At 40.8% G+C, this 18853-nt stretch overlaps 1 protein-coding gene across 1 annotated transcript; it reads left to right on the forward strand.

Annotated features, from left to right (window-relative positions):
• Positions 1-1530: 1530 nt before the first annotated feature.
• Positions 1531-18107, forward strand: selu (selenoprotein U). The gene is given in 6 exon segments (NM_001193546.1): positions 1531-1566; positions 11639-11816; positions 15637-15728; positions 15932-16072; positions 17548-17712; positions 17959-18107. Coding segments are annotated over 5 exon segments (639 nt in total). The 5' UTR covers positions 1531-1566; positions 11639-11671; the 3' UTR covers positions 18055-18107.
• The last annotated feature ends 746 nt before the right edge of the window (positions 18108-18853 follow it).

The following is an 18853-nucleotide window of genomic DNA, read 5'->3' on the forward strand; positions in this document are numbered from 1 at the left end:
CAAATCACGGTGGAAAATAAGTATTTGGTCAATAACAAAAGTTTATCTGTAAGTCTTCACAAGGTTTTCACACACTGTTGCTGGTATTTTGGCCCATTCCTCCATGCAGATCTCCTCTAGAGCAGTGATGTTTTGGGGCTGTTGCTGGGCAACACGGACTTTCAACTCCTTCCAAAGATTTTCTATGGGGTTGAGATCTGGAGACTGGCTAGGCCACTCCAGGACCTTAAAATGCTTCTTACGAAGCCACTCCTTCGTTGCCTAGGCGGTGTGTTTGGGATCATTGTCATGCTGAAAGACCCACCCACATTTCATCTTCAATGCCCTTGCTGATGGAAGGAGGTTTTCACTCAAAATCTCACAATACATGGCCCCATTCATTCTTTCCTTTACACGGATCAGTCGTCCCCCCCCAAAAAAACAGCCCCAAAGCATGATGTTTCCACCCCCATGCTTCACAGTAGGTATGGTGTTCTTTGGATGCAACTCAGCAGTCCTCCAAACACGACAAGTTGAGTTTTTACCAAAAAGTTATACTTTTTTGCCCCACTGTATTTCCCCCCTATTTAGTGTCATTTTCACCCCCTGGTTTAAAATCACATACATTAAAGGTTCTTTATCCATTTAACATGGTAGTTTTGGTTATTTTATGCAAGAATTACTTTCCACTCACATGTGTTAGCCTCTCATTGTCTATGAGTATGCACTTTTGTGTAAAATGTATAGTCTATAGTGAATGTATTTGTGCTACTTCACAGTATGTCTGTCAGTCTCTGTGCATAGATTTGTTACTTTTGTACTTTTTTTCTGGCATCCATAATCCTGTAGATGATTTATACATAATTTAAATTGACCCAGCAGACCCACCCCCAAAACCAGCAGAACCGTTCCCTTTTTCATTGTGCTGAACCCATCCTGATCTCATCCCTGGACATGCCCTGTCAACAGTGCTGTGTAGTCCTGTGTACTGGTCTCAATACTGTCCGGATGTTGTCATGGGACTGTGTGGGTGTTAATGAAGGTCTGTGTCTAAACTCTGAATGATGAGAGCTCAGGGCTGATGCTTACACACGCAGTCACACTGCTCAATGGACAAAGATTAGGCTCGCTACCAGGAAAATGCATGAACTGTTACAACGCATTTGAGAATAATAAAATATATATTTATTAAACCTTTTACTGTTGTTTGTGGGTTTTATGCATACCGGCACTGCAAGTTGTTTACTAAATGGTTGTGTCATGTTTTTAAGACATACAAGTACATGAAATGTTCCACCTAATAAAATGGTTGTCTTCATTTTATATTTGTATACCTACACTTACCTACACACATCTTTATATATTATATATCTTTGTTTTTTATTCGGTTTTACCTAGGTCAATCTGTTTTTATTGTTAAAAAATAAGGTTGATTAGTTGATTTAAATCAAGGGTCCATGTTATCTTGTGCGATTTTCCCTGCAATGACTAATCCATTTATCTGGCTCGACTGATGCGCCTACCGCAAATTCTGATAATTTGAACTGGTAAATTTCTGCTGCGCTCTTCTCCGTCAACACAATATTTGTGAGTATCATACATTTTAATATACATTAGTAAAATATTATTAAACATGTTGCGAGCATTCAGACCCATAATATTTAAATCTGCACGCTAACTTGTAAACGTCATCATGCAGCCAAAATCTAGCTTGCTAGTTTAGCTAACTCAGATAGCCAGACTACAAACTACAGTGTCATTGCTATTACGAACTTCTAACGTTACTTGGCCTATTTAATGTATAAATCAAATAATACCATAATGGAATTTAGTTAGCGAGTAAAGCTCACTTTATAATACTACTTGTCACTTAACATGATTGTCTGTAGTGCAACCTCAAGGTTGCTTATCGTTATAAATAGGCTAGCTAACGTTAGCTAGCTATGCCAAATTGCATGGCATGAGTTGAGCTCTGCAAAATTATCTTGATAGGGTTTGCATGAAAAGCCTAATAATAAAATTCCACTCCGTTTGAAATAAGCTGTAAAACAAGAAGGTGCAGAATTCAGTCAATATTTAGATCTGTAACTAGCTAACTTTACATTTAATCTTTGTCATACTAATAATAGGCCCTATGTCCTCATTTTCATTGTCAATAACATTCCGTTTCTCCACTCATTGTCACTGTAAGATTAACTACTGAATTATACAATGTAAACATTCCTTTTCACTCTCTATCTACATGGTATACAAGGAATCCAGTCAAGTCCAGTTCATGACAGCTGCCAGGTAGTCTTTATTGGCTGCTGTTATCATTAGGGTTTAGTCCTTTGTCCTCTCTGAGAAGTGAACGTCACATTGCAGTAGTTACCCCTGTCAAGTCGCAGTGAAGTGCAGAACAGAGGACCTATCTGGGATTGAATGAGTTTAAATTGAGGGGCATTTCTCGAGTGAGTGCAAACCTTCAGTGGGTAATTGATATATGAATCAATGTTTGAAAATGAAATTAGTTTAAAAATAGTGACTGGACTTGACTGTTTGGTTTAGTCTGGTTTCACATATTTTCAATGCATGTAGGCCTAAGCATTTGGTGGACCATTTTAGAATAATCCATATCTTGAATAAATAACATCTAAGCTAACCATGACAATATATTAACAGTATGCTGTTTGTATTCATATACTAATAACTATGCTCAATTGACTACACTGATGATTTATTGTTGTGTAGCCTACTGGTTGTAACATTGTATGTTATGGCCCATCTTGCTTATACAAGGGGAAAGAGGACTAGCCATGGTAGCTGTGGTCTGAGGCATTAGGGTGTGTGTGTGTGTATGTGTTGAAATGTGTGAGTCACACGCATAACTGTATAACCACATACTGTGACTAGTACAGTTTGATAGTCTACTTAAGATAAAACGTAACATAAAACGTAACAAACTGAGCAGCTCACATGGTTTGTTTACTTATCCTGCATAAGTCATGTATCAGTTTAATTTTGAGGAAATGGAAAGTAGATGAGCAGGTTTACTGTCTTTCATTTGACAATGCATAATGAAATTTGAGCTGCCATAACGCTGTGGTTAGATTTGGCCTTTAGGCACAGTTCTAGGATCAGTTTACCCTCCATTAATCATAGAGGAATCATTGCAACACTGACCTTAGATCAGCATCTAGGAGAAACTAAATTATACTCAGTTAGGAATAGAAGTCGACCGATTATGATTTTTCAACACAATACCGATTTATTGGAGGACCAAAAAAAGCTGATACCGATTAATCGGCCAATTGTTTTTTTTACATTTGATAATTTTTTATATATATTTGTAATAATGACAATTACAACAATACTGAATGAACAATGAACAATTTTATTTTAACCTAATATAATAAATAAATAAAATCAATTTTGTCTCAAATAAGGAAACATGTTCAATTTGGTTTAAATAATGCAAAAACGCAGTGTTGAAGAAGAAAGTAAAAGTGCAATATGTGCCATGTAATAAAGCTAAAGTTTAAGTTCCTTGCTCAGAACATGAGAACATATGAAAGCTGGTGGTTCCTTTTAACATGAGTCTTCAATATTCCCAGTTAAGAAGTTTTAAGTTGTCATTATTATAGGAATTATGACGCTTCGACTATTTCTCTTTATACCATTTGTATTTCATATACCTTTGCCTATTGGATGTTCTTATAGGCACTTTAGTATTGCCAGCCTAATCTCCGGAGTTGGTAGGCTTGAAGTTATAAACAGCGCTGTGCTTCAATCATTGCTAAGAGCCATTGCCAAACTCAGTAAAGTGCTGTTTGAATGAATGCTTACGAGCCTGCTGCTGCCTACCACCGCTCAGTCAGACTGCTCTATCAAATATCAAATCATAGACTTAATTATAATAAACACAAAGAAATAAGACCTTTTGTTCATTAATATGGTTAAATAAAGAAACTATCATTTCGAAAACAAAACGTTTGTTCTTTCAGTGAAATATGGAACCGTTACGCATTTTATCAAACTGGTAGCAACCCTAAGTCTAAATATTGCTGTTACATTGCACAACCTTCAATGTTATGTCATAATTATGTAATATTCAGGCAAATTAATTATGGTCTTTGCTAGGAAGAAATGGTCTTCACACAGTTCACAACGAGACAGGTGGCCCAAACTGCTGCATATACCCTGACTCTGCTTGCACTGAACGCAAGAGAAGTGACACAATTTCCCTAGTTAATATTGCCTGCTATCATGCATTTATTTGAACTAAATATGCAGGTTTAAAAAAATACACTTCTGTGTATTGATTTTAAGAAAGGCATTGATGTTTATGGTTAGGTACATTTGTGCAACAATTGTGCTTTTTTCACGATTGTGCTTTTGTTAAATCATCACCTGTTTGGTGAAGTTGAAGTAGGCTGTGATTCGATGGTAAATTTAACAGGCAACGCTTTGATTATATGCAACGCAGGACAAGCTAGTTAATTAACCTAGTAATATCATCAACCATGTGTAGTTAACTAGTGATTATATGAAGATGAATTGTTTTTATAAGATAAATTTAATGCTAGCTAGCAACTTACTGTGGCTCCTTGCAGCCACAAGGCCCTTTTGATGCTGCGCTCGCGTAACAGGTAGTCAGCCTGTCACGCAGTCTCCTCATGGATTGCATTGTAATCAGCGTCCAAAAAGGCAGATTACCGATTGTTATGAAACCGGCCATAATTAATCGGCCGACTTCTAGTTAGGACACACCTTCAACTTCACAGTAATTGATATCGCTTGCCTCACCCAGACAACACTGACGAGAGTGAGAGATTTACATACACCCAGTGAAACTAGTTTTTCCTTTTTTTTTGTGTCAACAATACACATTTAAACTACATGTTCCCAGGCTGTCTTTAGTCTTTAGCCTACTTTTGGAACCTCAGTCACTACTTCCTAACAGTCATTGGCATGTGAACCCCATGCCATTTTTCGAACACAAATCATTTGACGCTCACGATAAAGGCTTCTGTTTTTTAGTTGTCTTTCCAGAGAATGGCTGAGGGTGCATTATATGAGTCAGAGAGAGAGAGTGAGCGCTCTGGTAGGCTCTGGTAGGCTGTGTTTACATAGTCATAATGGCCAAAGGTCCAGGCCCTAAGCTACAGCCCCAAGGGTCAGACTCTGCACTGCCTCTGGGGGGGGGGCGTCACTCACAACAGCCTCTACCACCCCTACAGCCAGACTCCCCTCTCTGAGAATCCAGGCTGCTGCCTTTTACCTCAGCACAGACTCATCCAGCCCTGACAGTAACAAGCCCAAATCAGGCAAGGAGCATTACATTATATTTCTCTAGTGACACATATTGTAAACATCCCTTGACTTTTCTCCCAGTTAATATTACGGCCTAGATCAGTGACCCTTTTTTCTACATTTTAGAATAATAGTGAAGACATCAAAACAATGAACAGTCTTGAAGGCAAGGGTGGCCATTTTGATTTGTTTAACACCTTTTTTGGTTACGACATGATTCCATATGTGTTATTTCGTAGTTTTGATGTCGACACTATTATTCTACAATCGAAAAAGAAAGAAAAACCCTTGAATGAGTAGGTGTGTCCAAACTTTTGACTGGTACTGTAAATTATGAGGAACTTCACAAGGTGGTGAAAGTGAAAGGTAAAGACTAGCTTGATGCTGCTTTCCAATACATATCGAGAGTCTTATTCTGGTGACATGATGATCAATGTTTTTGTTTGTCAAAACGGAACCAAAGCAATCTCGCTATTATGTCCCTAATAATTTCTTCTTTTTTAAAAAAAACTCTTGTTTATTAAGTTTTACACACACACACACGCAGACAAGACAAAGCAATATAAATAATATACTCAACTAGAATAAAAATTAAAAAAAATAAAAAAAAATAGCTTTAACGATACCATACTTTAGACAAGTTAAACACACCAGGCAGAAGGCTACAGAGGTTAAAGGGCAATCTATAGTACAGGGACAGAGCAAACACCTCACCATTGTTCCTGTAAACAGTCAAGGGATAAGGGTGGAGAAATGCAACCACTCACAGAGAGTCATGGCCACAGACCGACCATCCACTGGACCCCAAAAAAAGTTTACAATGCTTTAAAATAATAATAAAAAAAAAATAGAATGATTATTCATGTAGGCGTGAACAAAATGTAAAAATAACTGGGAAAAACAAGCTCACACTTCAGTCTCTGCCCGGGCAAGATGAACAAGGCATCTGCGGATCACAATCAATAAGCATATGGATCTTAATGCCCCCCCAGCAAAAACACAGAAAGAAGCTCCTCCAACCCTTAAGTCACAGACTTATTTTAGTATTAATTTAAAGTAAGACCGGAATGGAGCCCAAGCCTCATCAAACAGTTTGGGGTTCCCACGTGAATTATTATTATTTTTTCTAGTTTCAGAGAGCACAACACATCCCTCACCCAATATTTATAAGATGGAGGAGCTGCCATCTTCCAGTTCTGTAGTATTAGCCGTCTAGCTAAAAGAGTTGTATAAGCAACAGTGTCCGACTGGATTCTTGATAGGGGGGTACCCATGGGCAGTACTCCAAAAAGGGCTGTAAGGGGAGACGGATCTATAACAGTGTCATATATATCAGAGAAATATTTAAATATTAATTCCCAGAAGCCTGACAGTTTATGACAGCCCCAAAACATATGCAACAGTGTGGCTGGTTCCACTTTACATCTGACACAGGTAGGATCAAAATCAGAGAATATTCTTCCAAGTTTGGCCCCCGACCAGTGGATACAGTGAACCACCTTGAATTGAATGAGGCTGTGTCTAGTGCTAAAAGAGGACGAATCTGTGTGTGCAGCACAGATTCCCAGACGTCTTCCCCAAGTTCCTCCCCCAAATCCTTTTCCCATCGAGTCTTTAAAGGCACCAAAGAAGGGTTCTGTAAGTCATGAATGATTGCATATACATCTGAAATTGCGCCCCATGGAAGCTTGTTCAGCTCCAAAATGCTCTCTATAGCTGTATTCGCAGGCCTATTGGGAAATCCAGGTGTGTTAGCTCAAGACAAAGTTTCTAGTCTGGAGATAGCGGAAAAAGTGGGATTGGGGGAGATTGAACTTTTCCTGCAGCTGAGAAAAAGAGGCAAATGTATCATCAAAGAATAATTGGGCTAGCGAGGAGAGGCCTAGTGAGTGCCAAATGCCAAAAGCCCCAACATTCAAAGATGGAGGAAATAAAATGTTCTGATTGATTGGGCCTGATAGAGAAAAGCCTCGGAGGCTAAAGGCTAAACGGAACTGATTCCAAATTTTAAGAGACTGCTTTACACACCTTGACACACCTTTTGCCTAGGGACACTGGGAGAGATGAGCACAGCACAGAGGAAAGTGCTGCAGGTTTACACGATTCAGACTCCATCTGGACCCAGAGTGGTCTAGGGCCAGTAGGATCAGTCTGCAGCCAGTACAGAATGGCTCTGAAATTTGCAGCCCAGTAGTATGTCTGAAAATTTGGTAGAGCTAAAGCCCCCAATGACCTAGGCTTCTGTAAATGTTTTCTACCAATCCGTGGTACCTTGCCATCCCAAATAAAATGCATTTTTTGTTTGATCCAGTGAAATAAAAAAGATTTTGGAATAAAAATGGGTTAACATTGAAATAAATATAAAAATTTGGGCAACACATTAATTTTAATGACATTAATCCTTCCGATAAGAGAAAGGGGTAGCGAATTCCAAAAAGTAAAAGATTGTTTCAATCTGTCTGCTAGAGCAACAAAGTTTTCCTGAAACAAATTTGAATATTTCCTTGTCACTTTTACTCCCAAGTAGGTGAATTGATCCCGGACAATCCTAAACTGAGAACTTGTAAAAGAGCACTTTAAAGCAGCCCTGTTTACCGGAAAAAGTTCACTGTTGCCTAGATTCAGCTTGTACCCTGAGATTGATCCAAACTTTTTAAGAACAGATAGGGCACGTGGCAATGAGGTATCGGGGTTGGAGATAAACAAAAGGAGGTCGTCAGTATATAGCGAGACTTTCTGCTCCCAGCCCGCCCTGATTATGCCTTGAATGGCATCATTAGAGCGTAGTGCAATGGCGAGAGGTTCGATTGCCAAAGCAAACAACAAGGGGGAGAGTGGGCAACCCTGTCTGGATCCGCGGTGCAAGGGAAAATAGTCAGAGGACAAGTTATTAGTCCGTACCGAAGCCATGGGGGAAAAATAAAGAATCTTTATCCACGCAATGAATTTGGGGCCAAAGCCAAATCTATAAAGGGCAGCTGTTAGGTAATCCCACTCAACGCGGTCAAACGCTTTTTCGGCATCAAGTGAGACCACCACCTCCGGGTCCTCCGACGCTGGGGAGTACAGTATATTCATAAGGCGCCTCATATTGAAAAATAAATGCCTATTTCTCACAAAGCCAGTCTGGTCAGAGTGTATTACTTGGTTCAGCAAGCCTTCCATACGGATGGCTAAAAGCTTAGCTAGGATTTTGTAATCACAGTTTAAAAGCGAGATTGGGCGATAGGATCCACATTCCAGGGGGTCTTTGTTTTTCTTTAGTAGTAATGAAATTGAAGCCTGATAAAGACTAGGCGGTAGCTTTGAAGTATTAAGGCACTCTGCAAATAGTCGAGACAAGAATGGGCAAAGTAGACCAGAAAACGTCCTGTAAAATTCGGTATGAAAACCGTCCGGACCCGGTGATTTACCACTTTTCATTGCGGACACTGCTGTTGCAATCTCCTCAAGCGTAAATTCTTCTTCTAGATAGTCATGGGAGTCTGTATCAATTGGAGGCATATTCAAGCCATTAAAGAAGGAGTCAATCAGCAAAGGGTCTTGAGGGGATTCAGAGGTGTATAGCGCAGAGTAAAATTGTTTAAATTGATCATTGATCTCTTTATGTATAACTGTGGTGGCACCAGATGGGGTCCTTATTTGTGGGATTAAACGTTAGGCCTCAGATTTACGGATCTGATGCGCAAGGAGTCGCCTTGTTCATAGACTTTGTATCGAGCTCACAAGAGCTCACAAGAGTAACTGTTCAGCTTGCTTGGTAGAAAGCTCATCAAATTCAGATTGGAGTAGTTGGCGCTCTTTATGCAGATCAGAGGAAGGATCCGTAGCATACTTCTCATCCAATGTGGCTATGGACTCGCTCAGGTCCCGAAGTCGCTGGGAGCGAACTCTGTTTTGGTTGGCTGTATAAGAAATAATTTGGCCACGTAGGTATGCTTTGAGAGACTCCCATATGGTAGAGCAGGACATACCTGGTGTTGAATTAGTTTCTAGGAATAAGGTGATTTCAGAAGAAATGAAATTGACAAACTCCTTATCTGAGAGTAAAATGGGATTGAGACGCCATTGATAACACATAAGAGGTCGCTGGGGAAACTAGTTCAAGCACTAATGGTGAATGGTCAGAGATAACAATACTCTCGTAAGTACACTGCCGAAGGTCAGGCAGAAGTTTTTTGTCCAAAAAGAAGTAATCAATCCGGGAGTATGTTTGATGAACATGAGAATAAAAGGAATACTGTCTATCTGTAGGATGTAGGAAATGCCAGGCCTCAAACTTAGCATATTTCTGAAGAAAGGATTGAATAAGTAGGGCACATTTAGATGGGCCTGTATTTGTTTGTGAGGACTTGTCAAGAACTGGGGACATTTTACAGTTGAAATCCCCCCCTAAAATCAACAAATGAGAATCTAAATTGGGAATAGCAGACAGAAAGGAAGAAATGAAACTTGTGTCATCCCAATTGGGAGCATAAACACTAGCCAAAACAAGAGGGGTAGAAAACAGTTCACCGGTTACTATGACGTATCGTCCCTTAGGATCAGCAATAACCTCAGAAGCAACAAAGGGAGTAGCTTTATCAACCAGAATAGCAGCACCTCTTGATTTACTATGAAAGTTTGAGTGGAACCCTTGACCAACCCAGTCCTTACGCATCCTAAAATGCTCACCAGTCCTCAAGTGAGTCTCTTGTAGAAATGCAATATTTGCATTCAAACCCTTTAAGTGTGTCAACACCCTCTTACGCTTCACCGGGTTGTTAAAACCCTTTGGTGTTCCAAGAAATGTACTTGATCGCATTATTTCGGCCCCTCTGGGCATTCCCGTTATTCAACCCTGTCATTAGAGCATAGAATGGAAAAGCAATGAGCGCCCAAAACCCCCAGAATAACTTGTCTCAGAGTAATAATGTACGGTGGTAAATGTTTGGAAAAAGTAGAAGAAAAAAAAACAGTAAAAAAAACTAAAAAGACAGAATGACAACATTAGAACTGAACAATTCAACAATTATGTCACGGGGCCTCTCCCCATCCCGGGGCTTTGGGCGCAGCGACCGGTGGGCTCGATCAATCAGGGGCTTTTCATCTAAGGCAAGAACATCCTTCAGCAGCCCTGAAACGAAATCCGTGGCGCGATGCATTTCCGCGGACTCTGGGACCGATACAAGTCTCAGATTATTGCGGCAAGAGAATCCCTCTAAACTCACACAGCTCTCCTTCAACTTTTTCAAATCCGCAGCTAGGCGTTTACCTTCAGCCTCCAGGGATGTAGTTAAATCGGAGACATTAGTAGCGGAGGTCTCCAGTGCTGCAATCGTTGTAGTGTGTGACGCAGTTGTTGTTTTGAGTAATGTGATTGCTGGCACAGTCTCGTTCCGCAGGATGGTTAAATCTGCTTTTAAAGTATCAGAAACCTCCTGTATTCTGGCCTCAATCATAGCAACCACCTGTGTTTTTCATTTCAACTATCTCAGAGCGTAGTAGTTTGATGGCCTCAAATGTTCATTTCAGCGCCGCCGGGCCAAGCCGCGCCCCCGGGTAAAGTGTGCGTCCCCGGGCCCTCAGACTCAGGAGAGGGCGGTGATGAGAGCGGGTCTTGTAGGCTGGGTTTTCTCAAAGTCATGCTTTTGGCCTTATGTTTGGTCGACATGCTGACATTCGGAAGCAAAGTAGTCTTGGTTTTTACGGAAAGGGATCACCAAATTAATATTTGAAAATAAATACGGTTCTGCTGCAGAATTCACATAAACTTTAAGAATACCACGGGAGCAAACGGAAAACACGTCAGTCGCACATGGCGTCCCCTACCATCCTCCCATCCCTAATAATTTAATCATTTAGGTAGCCTATCTGCGAGTTGTTGGAAAGACCAGAGTGGAAAGACCAGAGTGGGCACATTCACTATACAACACATTTTGTTTGTGACAAAATGATCAGTAGCCTAGAGTTGAAAATGCAAAGGAAACCTATTTACTTGTATTTTTTATTCAGTACAATGGGAATTTAACAGCAGAAGTAATTTTTATGTGCACTACGTCATCACGCACAGCTTTTTATCCGCAACAAGTCAATTTGATGGAAACACATTTCTGGTGGGAAAATGCACATTTAGTTTTTATGCAGATTTTCGAGTATTTGCATGAAAATCTGTCGCTTATTGGATGGAAACCTAGTTACTAACGGTAAAGTCCCATGAACTGACCAAACGAGAAGTCATAAGTGTGGCCAACCAGAGTTTGGCCCCCTCCCCCTCACTCCTCTAGTTCTGGTTCCTCTCAGTTTCTTCTTTCCCAAGAACAATATATTTTGTAAATTGACTCCGATAATCATGTTTGTCTATGTCTTCTCCTGTCTTTGTCTGCAGTGCTGTCCTGTCTTCGAGGTGGAACTGTTTGAGATGGGGATTTGGTCTCTGGGTCTGGGGGCCTTAGGAGCAGCCATCGCAGGGATCTTCCTGGCTAATACTGACCTGTGTCTGACCAAGGCTGCTCAGGCCTCGCTGGAATACCTGGAGGACGCAGACCTTCACTCCACTGGAGACGGTACGAGGGCACAGGTTCTCATATTCTACCACCACATAGAAACATTGCACAGGCCATGAATTTAGACCAACGACATGACAATTGAACCAGTTTTCCAAACCTTAACCCTTGATGGTCAGTCCTTTGTCTCAGGAAAGGTGACGTCACGGCGCAAGGCTAAAATCAGCTTCCTTCCTCGACATCGGCAGAGTTAGTCATTTACATTGATGAATTCATTAAAAAATATATATATTTCAGTCCATATGTTTACAAACAATTTAAACTTCCATCCCAAGTGAAAGATTCAATTTTTGTATTATCCTATATAGGTTATTGTAATGTGGGTAAGACGTGCTGTACTGTCCACAAGCTAAATCCTCGCCCATACATGGTAGGCTATAAAACTCCCGCTAAACACAAAACGCTTTGAGAACCCCCAGTGAAAAGCAGTCTTTAAATGCAGACCATTATGAGCCAGCCTATCCTATGCAATTTTCCCTCCGCATGTAACAAGGGCTTAATGTAAAGAGGGAACATGATGTAAAACTGTTACGCTCTCCTTGCTAAGTACATTTATCCATGTGTTTAACCCAGTCTTTATACGGTGCCTTAAGAAAGCATTCACATAACTTTTTCCACATTTTGTTGTGTTACAGCTTGAGTTTAAGATATTTTTTGTGTGACTAGCCTACACACAATACACAATATGAAAGTGGAATAATGTGTTTTTTAAAAAATGTTTACAAATGATTGTAAAATTAAAAGCTGATGTGTCTTGAGTCAATAAGTATTCAACTTTGTAGTTATTCCATAATATTAACAGAATTACAGAATTAAAATAGTCCAAAACATGCATTGTTTTTGCAGCAAGGCACTAAAGTAAACTACAAAACATGTGGCAAAGCGATAAACTTTATGTCCTGAATGAAAAGTGTTATGTTTTTTTTTTTTTTCTCCCCAATTTCGTAGTATCCAATTGTTGTAGTAGCTACTATCTTGTCTCATCGCTACAACTCCCGTACAGGCTCGGGAGAGACGAAGGTTGAAAGTCATGCGTCCTCCGATACACAACCAACCAAGCCGCTGCTTCTTTAACACAGCGCACATCCAACCCGGAAGCCAGCCGCACCAATGCGCCGGAGGAAACACCGTGCACCTGGCCACCTTGGCTAGCGTACACTGCGCCCAGCCCGCCACAGGAGTCGCTGGTGCGCGATGAGACAAGGACACCCCTACCGACCAAGCCCTTCCTAACCCGGGCGACGCTAGGCCAATTGTGCGTCGCCCCACGGACCTCCCGGTCGCGGCCGGTTACGACAGAGCCTGGGCGCTGGCGCTGCAGTACAGCGCCCTTAACCACTGCGCCACCCGGGAGGCCTTAAAAAAAGTGTTATGTTTGGGGCAAATCCAAATCAACACATTACTGTGTACCACTCTCCAGATTTTCAAGCATAGTGGTGGCTGCATCATGTTATGGATATGCTTGTAATCAGGTATGGAGAGTTTTTCAGGACAAAAAATAAATGTAATGGAGCTATACACATGAAAAATCCTAGAGGAAAACCTGGTTCAGTCTGCTTTACACCAGACACTGGGAGATGAATTCACTTTTCAGCAGGACAATAACCTAAAACACAAGGCCAAATCTACACTGTTGTTGCTTACCAAGAAGAGAGTGAATGTTCCTGAATGGCCGCGTTACAGTTTTGACAAATCTAGTTGAAAATCTATGGCAAGACCTGAAAACGTTTGTCTAGCAATGATAAACAACCAACGTGACAGAACTTGATGAATTTAGAAAGGAATAATGGGCAAATGTTGCACAATCCAGGGGTGGAAGAATTTACCCAGAAAGACTAACATGTATTGACGCTGGGGGTTGAACTCTTATCTAATCCAGATATATTCGTGTTGTATTTTTCAAATGTTTTTTTTCAAATGTTATAATTTTTCTTCCACGTTGACATTACAGAATATTTTGTGAAGATTGTTGACAAAAAATGACACCAATTTAATCAATACTTTGTAACACGACAAATGTTGAAAAAGTCAGGGGGTGTGAATAATTTCTGATGGCACTGTACATGTAACACTGCAAGCTTGGAGTTCTTCTTGGTCATGTAGTCAGGGAAAACTCTGGGCCATACATTAGGGGACAGAGGTATTTAATGTACAGTTGAAATCGGAAGTTTACATACACTTTAGCCAACTACATATTAAACTCAGTTTTTCTCAATTCCTGACATTTAATCCTAGTAAAAATTCCCTGTCTTAGCTCAGTTAGGATCACCACTTTATTTTAAGAATGTGAAATGTCAGAATAATAGTATAGAGAGTGATTTATTTCAGCTTTTATTTCTTTCATCACATTCCCAGTGGGTCAGAAGTTTACATACACTCAATTAGTATTTGGTAGCATTGCCTTTAAATCGTTTAACTTGGGTCAAACGTTTTTGGTAGCCTTCCACAAGCTTCCCACAATAAGTTGGGTGAATTTTGGCCCATTCCTCCTGACAGAGCTGGTGTAACTGAGTCAGGTTTGTAGGCATCCTTGCTCACACATGCTTTTTCAGTTCTGCCCACAAATGTTCTGTGGGATTGAGGTCAGGGCTTTGTGATGGCCACTCCAATACCTTGACTTTGTTGTCCTTAAGCCATTTTGCCACAACTTTGGAAGTATGCCTGGGGTCATTGTCCATTTGGAAGACCCATTTGCGACCAAGCTTTAACTTCCTGACTGATGTCTTGAGATGTTGCTTCAATATATCCACATAATTTTCCTCCTCATGATGCCATCTATTTTGTGGAGTGTACCAGTCCCTCCTGCAGCAAAGCACCCCCACAACATGATGCTGCCACTCCCATGCTTCACGGTTGGGATGGTGTTCTTCAGCTTGCAAGCTTTCCCCTTTTTCCTCCAAACATAACGATGGTCATTATGGCCAAACAGTTCTATTTTTGTTTCATCAGACCAGAGGACATTTCTCCAAAGAGTATGAGCTTTTTCCCCATGTGCAGTTGCAAACTGTAGTCTGGCTTTTTTATGGCGGTTTAGGAGCAGTGGCTTCTTCCTTGCTGAGCGGACGTTCAGGTTATGACGATATAGGACTCGTTTTACTGTGGATATAGATACTTTTGTACCTGTTTCCTCCAGCATCTTCACAAGGTCCTTTGCTGTTGTCTGGGATTGATTTGTACCTTTCGTACCAAAGTACATTCATCTCTAGGAGACAGAACGCGTCTCCTTCCTGAGCGGTATGTTGGCTGCGTGGTCCCATGGTGTTTATATTTGCACACTATTCTTGGTACAGATGAACGGGGTACCTTCAGGCATTTGGAAATTGCTCCCAAGGATGAACCAGACTTGTGGAGGTCTACATTTCTTTTCTGAGGTCTTAGCTGATTTCTTTTGATTTTCCCATGATGTCAAGCAAAGAGGTACTGAGTTTGAAGGTAGGCCTTGAAATACATCCACAGGTACACCTACAATTGACTCAAATTATGTAATTTAGCTTATCAGCAGCTTCTAAAGCCAGCACATCATTTTCTGAAATTGTCCAAGCTGTTTAAAGGCACAGTCAACTTAGTGTATGTAAACTTCTGACCCACTGGAATTGTGATACAGTGAAATAATCTGTCTGTAAACAATTGTTGGAAAAATGACTTGTGTTATGCACAAAGTAGATGTCCTAACCGACTTGCCAAAACTAGAGTTTGTTAACAAGAAATTTGTGGAGTGGTTGAAAAAACAAGTTTTAATGACTCTAACCTAAGTGTATGTAAACCTCCGACTTCAACTGTATGTGCTCTGTCTAATTGATGTACTGTGTATGTGCTGTAGATGAGAAGACCATGAAGGCCAAAACTCTGTGGGAGAAGACCGGAGCAGTCGTCATGGCTGTACGACGGCCCGGATGATTTTTGTGCAGAGAGGTGAAGTAGTGATTTTACTGATACTTTACAGTGTAGTCAGCTTTTTTAATTATTTCAGAAATGGTCTTAATTCAAGTCTATATTCCACACCATATGTTGTTATGTAGATTCCACTGTATGCATTGGGAGAAATCTGCAGGCCTAAATTACAAGTAAACAAGACCCTATCCTATTATTTCGAATTGTGCTAATTGTGTGTGTAGGAGGCCTCTGAGCTGTCCTCTCTGAAAACCCAGCTTGAGGTTCTTGGTGTCCCTCTGGTTGCCGTGGTGAAGGAGAACATCGGCACGGAGATCCAGGACTTCCGACCATACTTTGCTGGGGACATCTATGTAGACGTGAAGGTGAGACTGACCTGATGCTCTTTGGGTGCATCTCAATAGTTTAACAAAGGCTTCCTCTCCTCCTTTCCTTCATCTGTACTGGCCTGAAAGAACTGTGAACATGTTTGAATAGATCACTCCATAGGCCTGCCATGAAGGAGAGGAACTGAACCATTTGTAGATCAGAGTATGTGAGCGGAGCGAGGAAGCGAGGTTCCCAAAGGTTGGAGCTTCGGCCTTCTCGCCCGCTCCAATTTCGTTCCAGTAGCGCTCACTTCACGAGCTCAGGGCATGCCCGGCCCAGCATGCATTTGTAATCTACTTGTGTGCTGCTATAGACCCTTGCTTTAGCTACTGTCATGGCGTTTGCTAAATATTTTCATAAAGAAACTGATTTACAAAAATGAGTGTAGTGTAGTGATTTGGTGTCCACAACTAAAGAATCATTGTGGAATCTGAAGACACGTATCCTGAAAGCATGATGGTGTACTTACTATGTGCACATGCTAAAAGAAAGGAACGAGTTGGGTAGATAACAAAGTGTGTCATTGTAGCAAAGTATTTATAAACTAAACATCAGATCTCAAACATTTAAACATAGACCAAAAATGTTATCTATAAAATTGGAAATATTTGATTTTGGCATATTCTTCCATCCTATTCTCCCATCCCAGCTTTCTGTTTTGATTGGGTTATTTTGCCTAAAAATCTTTAGGCCTACCTATAGAAAAATTTAAAAACAAGTCTGCATCTTTGCCCAGCCTGGTAAGGGTGGCCAAAACGGTGTTTAGCATCCCCGGTGGCTCTGCAAGTGTGGAGAGGATATTCTCTGCTGTCGGCCGGCTCTCCAGTCACCATCGCATGAGACAGAAGCCACAGACTGGACAAATTTGTGTTTCTAAAAACGAATTCAAAGGCACTAAGTCATTTTTTTTGTAAGTAAGTCACAGCCTACATGCGCAATGTAGACTAGAATCATTGAATACAATAGAATATGTTGTTTTTATATGCTGAGTGCTTTATGTCCCTACCAGACTTTTGTGTCATAGGTTATAGCCTTGAAATAATATAGTTTAAATAATTCATTTTCGTCATCTTAGGCTGGCTCCTCACCTATTTATTTAGAGTGCTTATATGTTTAATATGACGTAGCCTATAAGAAATGTGCACTTCTTACATTCACCTTTTCATGTTTATTCAAATACTTTTCTTTCAGAGCCATATAGTTTGGTTTCAATACTTCAAAACCAAATGTTAGGTCCTGGTAGTCACAAAAATACATGGGTGTTGGTTAAATTGTGATTTTAATGATTGGAGCGAATTTGGAGCGGCTTTTAAAAAAAAAAAATGTATTTGAGTGCGGAGCGGCAGTTGGAAAGGACAAGGAGCGGAATTTCTAACAGCTCAACTTTGCTCACATGCTCATTGTCTATGCCTGACTTTGTGAAGTTTTATTTTCTCCAAGGACTGATTTGATTTGCTCGTGTCCGTTGCAGCATCACTTCTATGGCCCACTACAGAGGAAGATGGGAGGGCTGGGATTCATCCGTCGGGGGGTGTGGCAGAACTTCATGCGGGCCTGGAAGGCCGGTTACCAGGGCAACATGCTGGGGGAGGGCTTTGTCCTGGGAGGTGTGTTTGTCATCGGCGCGGGGAATCAGGTACCACACCACACACAGGGCTGTGCATCTAGGCTCAGCCACAGCTGGGAATCATTGATTGGAGCTGTTAGACTCAAACTGCCAACACATACCGGGCACAACCACTTTATCAACTCCTTAGTAACCAGGACAATATGGATACAAACATGATTTAATGAAAACTAATGGACAGAGAGCAGCATTGTTGGGAGCTTGTTTGGTATTATGCATGTCCCTTTTTAAATTAATGTTGTCTTTTGTCCTCAGGGTATTCTTTTGGAGCACAGGGAGAAGGAGTTTGGCAACAAAGTGGAGAATGAAGATGTTTTAGAGGCTGTGAATAGAATTGTGCCAGTGCAATAGATTTGAGTTTTTGTAAGTAGCATTAGTTCAACACTGATAAAGAGGCCTCAGACACAACTACTTGGTTATTTCCTGCATTTGTCTTTTCTCAATTCCCTTCAAAACTGAACCTTATGCAAACAACAATGCAAGTGTTGAGTTTTGTATGATTACAAAACATCTGACATTTGATCTAGAAAAGGGCATTTTCCGTATCTGTCGTTCACATTGGTTAACCTTTGAGTTCTCAGATTGCTAGCTCCACCTATCATAGGACATATGAAACGTGTCACTTCCTCGATAAAAATGTGAATGTTCTAGTATGCTCAGGTGAATAATCTTCACTGCTCATTAGCTCCTACACCATTAACTTCCTGCACTCATAAGCCCATTGGAAAATGAATGTGTAGCTTCTCTTTTCTCTAGATGTGTTCTATAGCCTAAAGGCCTGGGTCAGGTCGTTATTGTAAAAGAGAATGTGTTCTCATGTCTTACCTGGTTAAAGACATTCTCAGTCAGGGACCTTACAGCATGCACTAAACTGTGAGAACACTTGTACATTACTCATCCTTTGGGAAAGAGAAGTAGATCTACGATGGTGTGTTTCACGCTTTTATTGATGTCTCCAATGGAGTCGAACTCAACTTGAGGAATGCATGGTTCTCTATGCCAGTGTTTCCCAACCCTAGTCCTCGAGAACCACCAACAAAAAAGTAATACTTTTTTTTATTGTAACCCTGGACAAGCACACCTGATTCAACTTGTCAACTAATCATCAAGCCCTCAATGAGGTGTGTTTGTCCAGGGCTACAACGAGAAT

Source organism: Oncorhynchus mykiss, chromosome 23, assembly GCF_057628025.1.
Source record: "Oncorhynchus mykiss isolate SJ-2025 chromosome 23, ASM5762802v1, whole genome shotgun sequence".
In the NCBI taxonomy this organism is placed as follows: domain Eukaryota; kingdom Metazoa; phylum Chordata; class Actinopteri; order Salmoniformes; family Salmonidae; genus Oncorhynchus; species Oncorhynchus mykiss.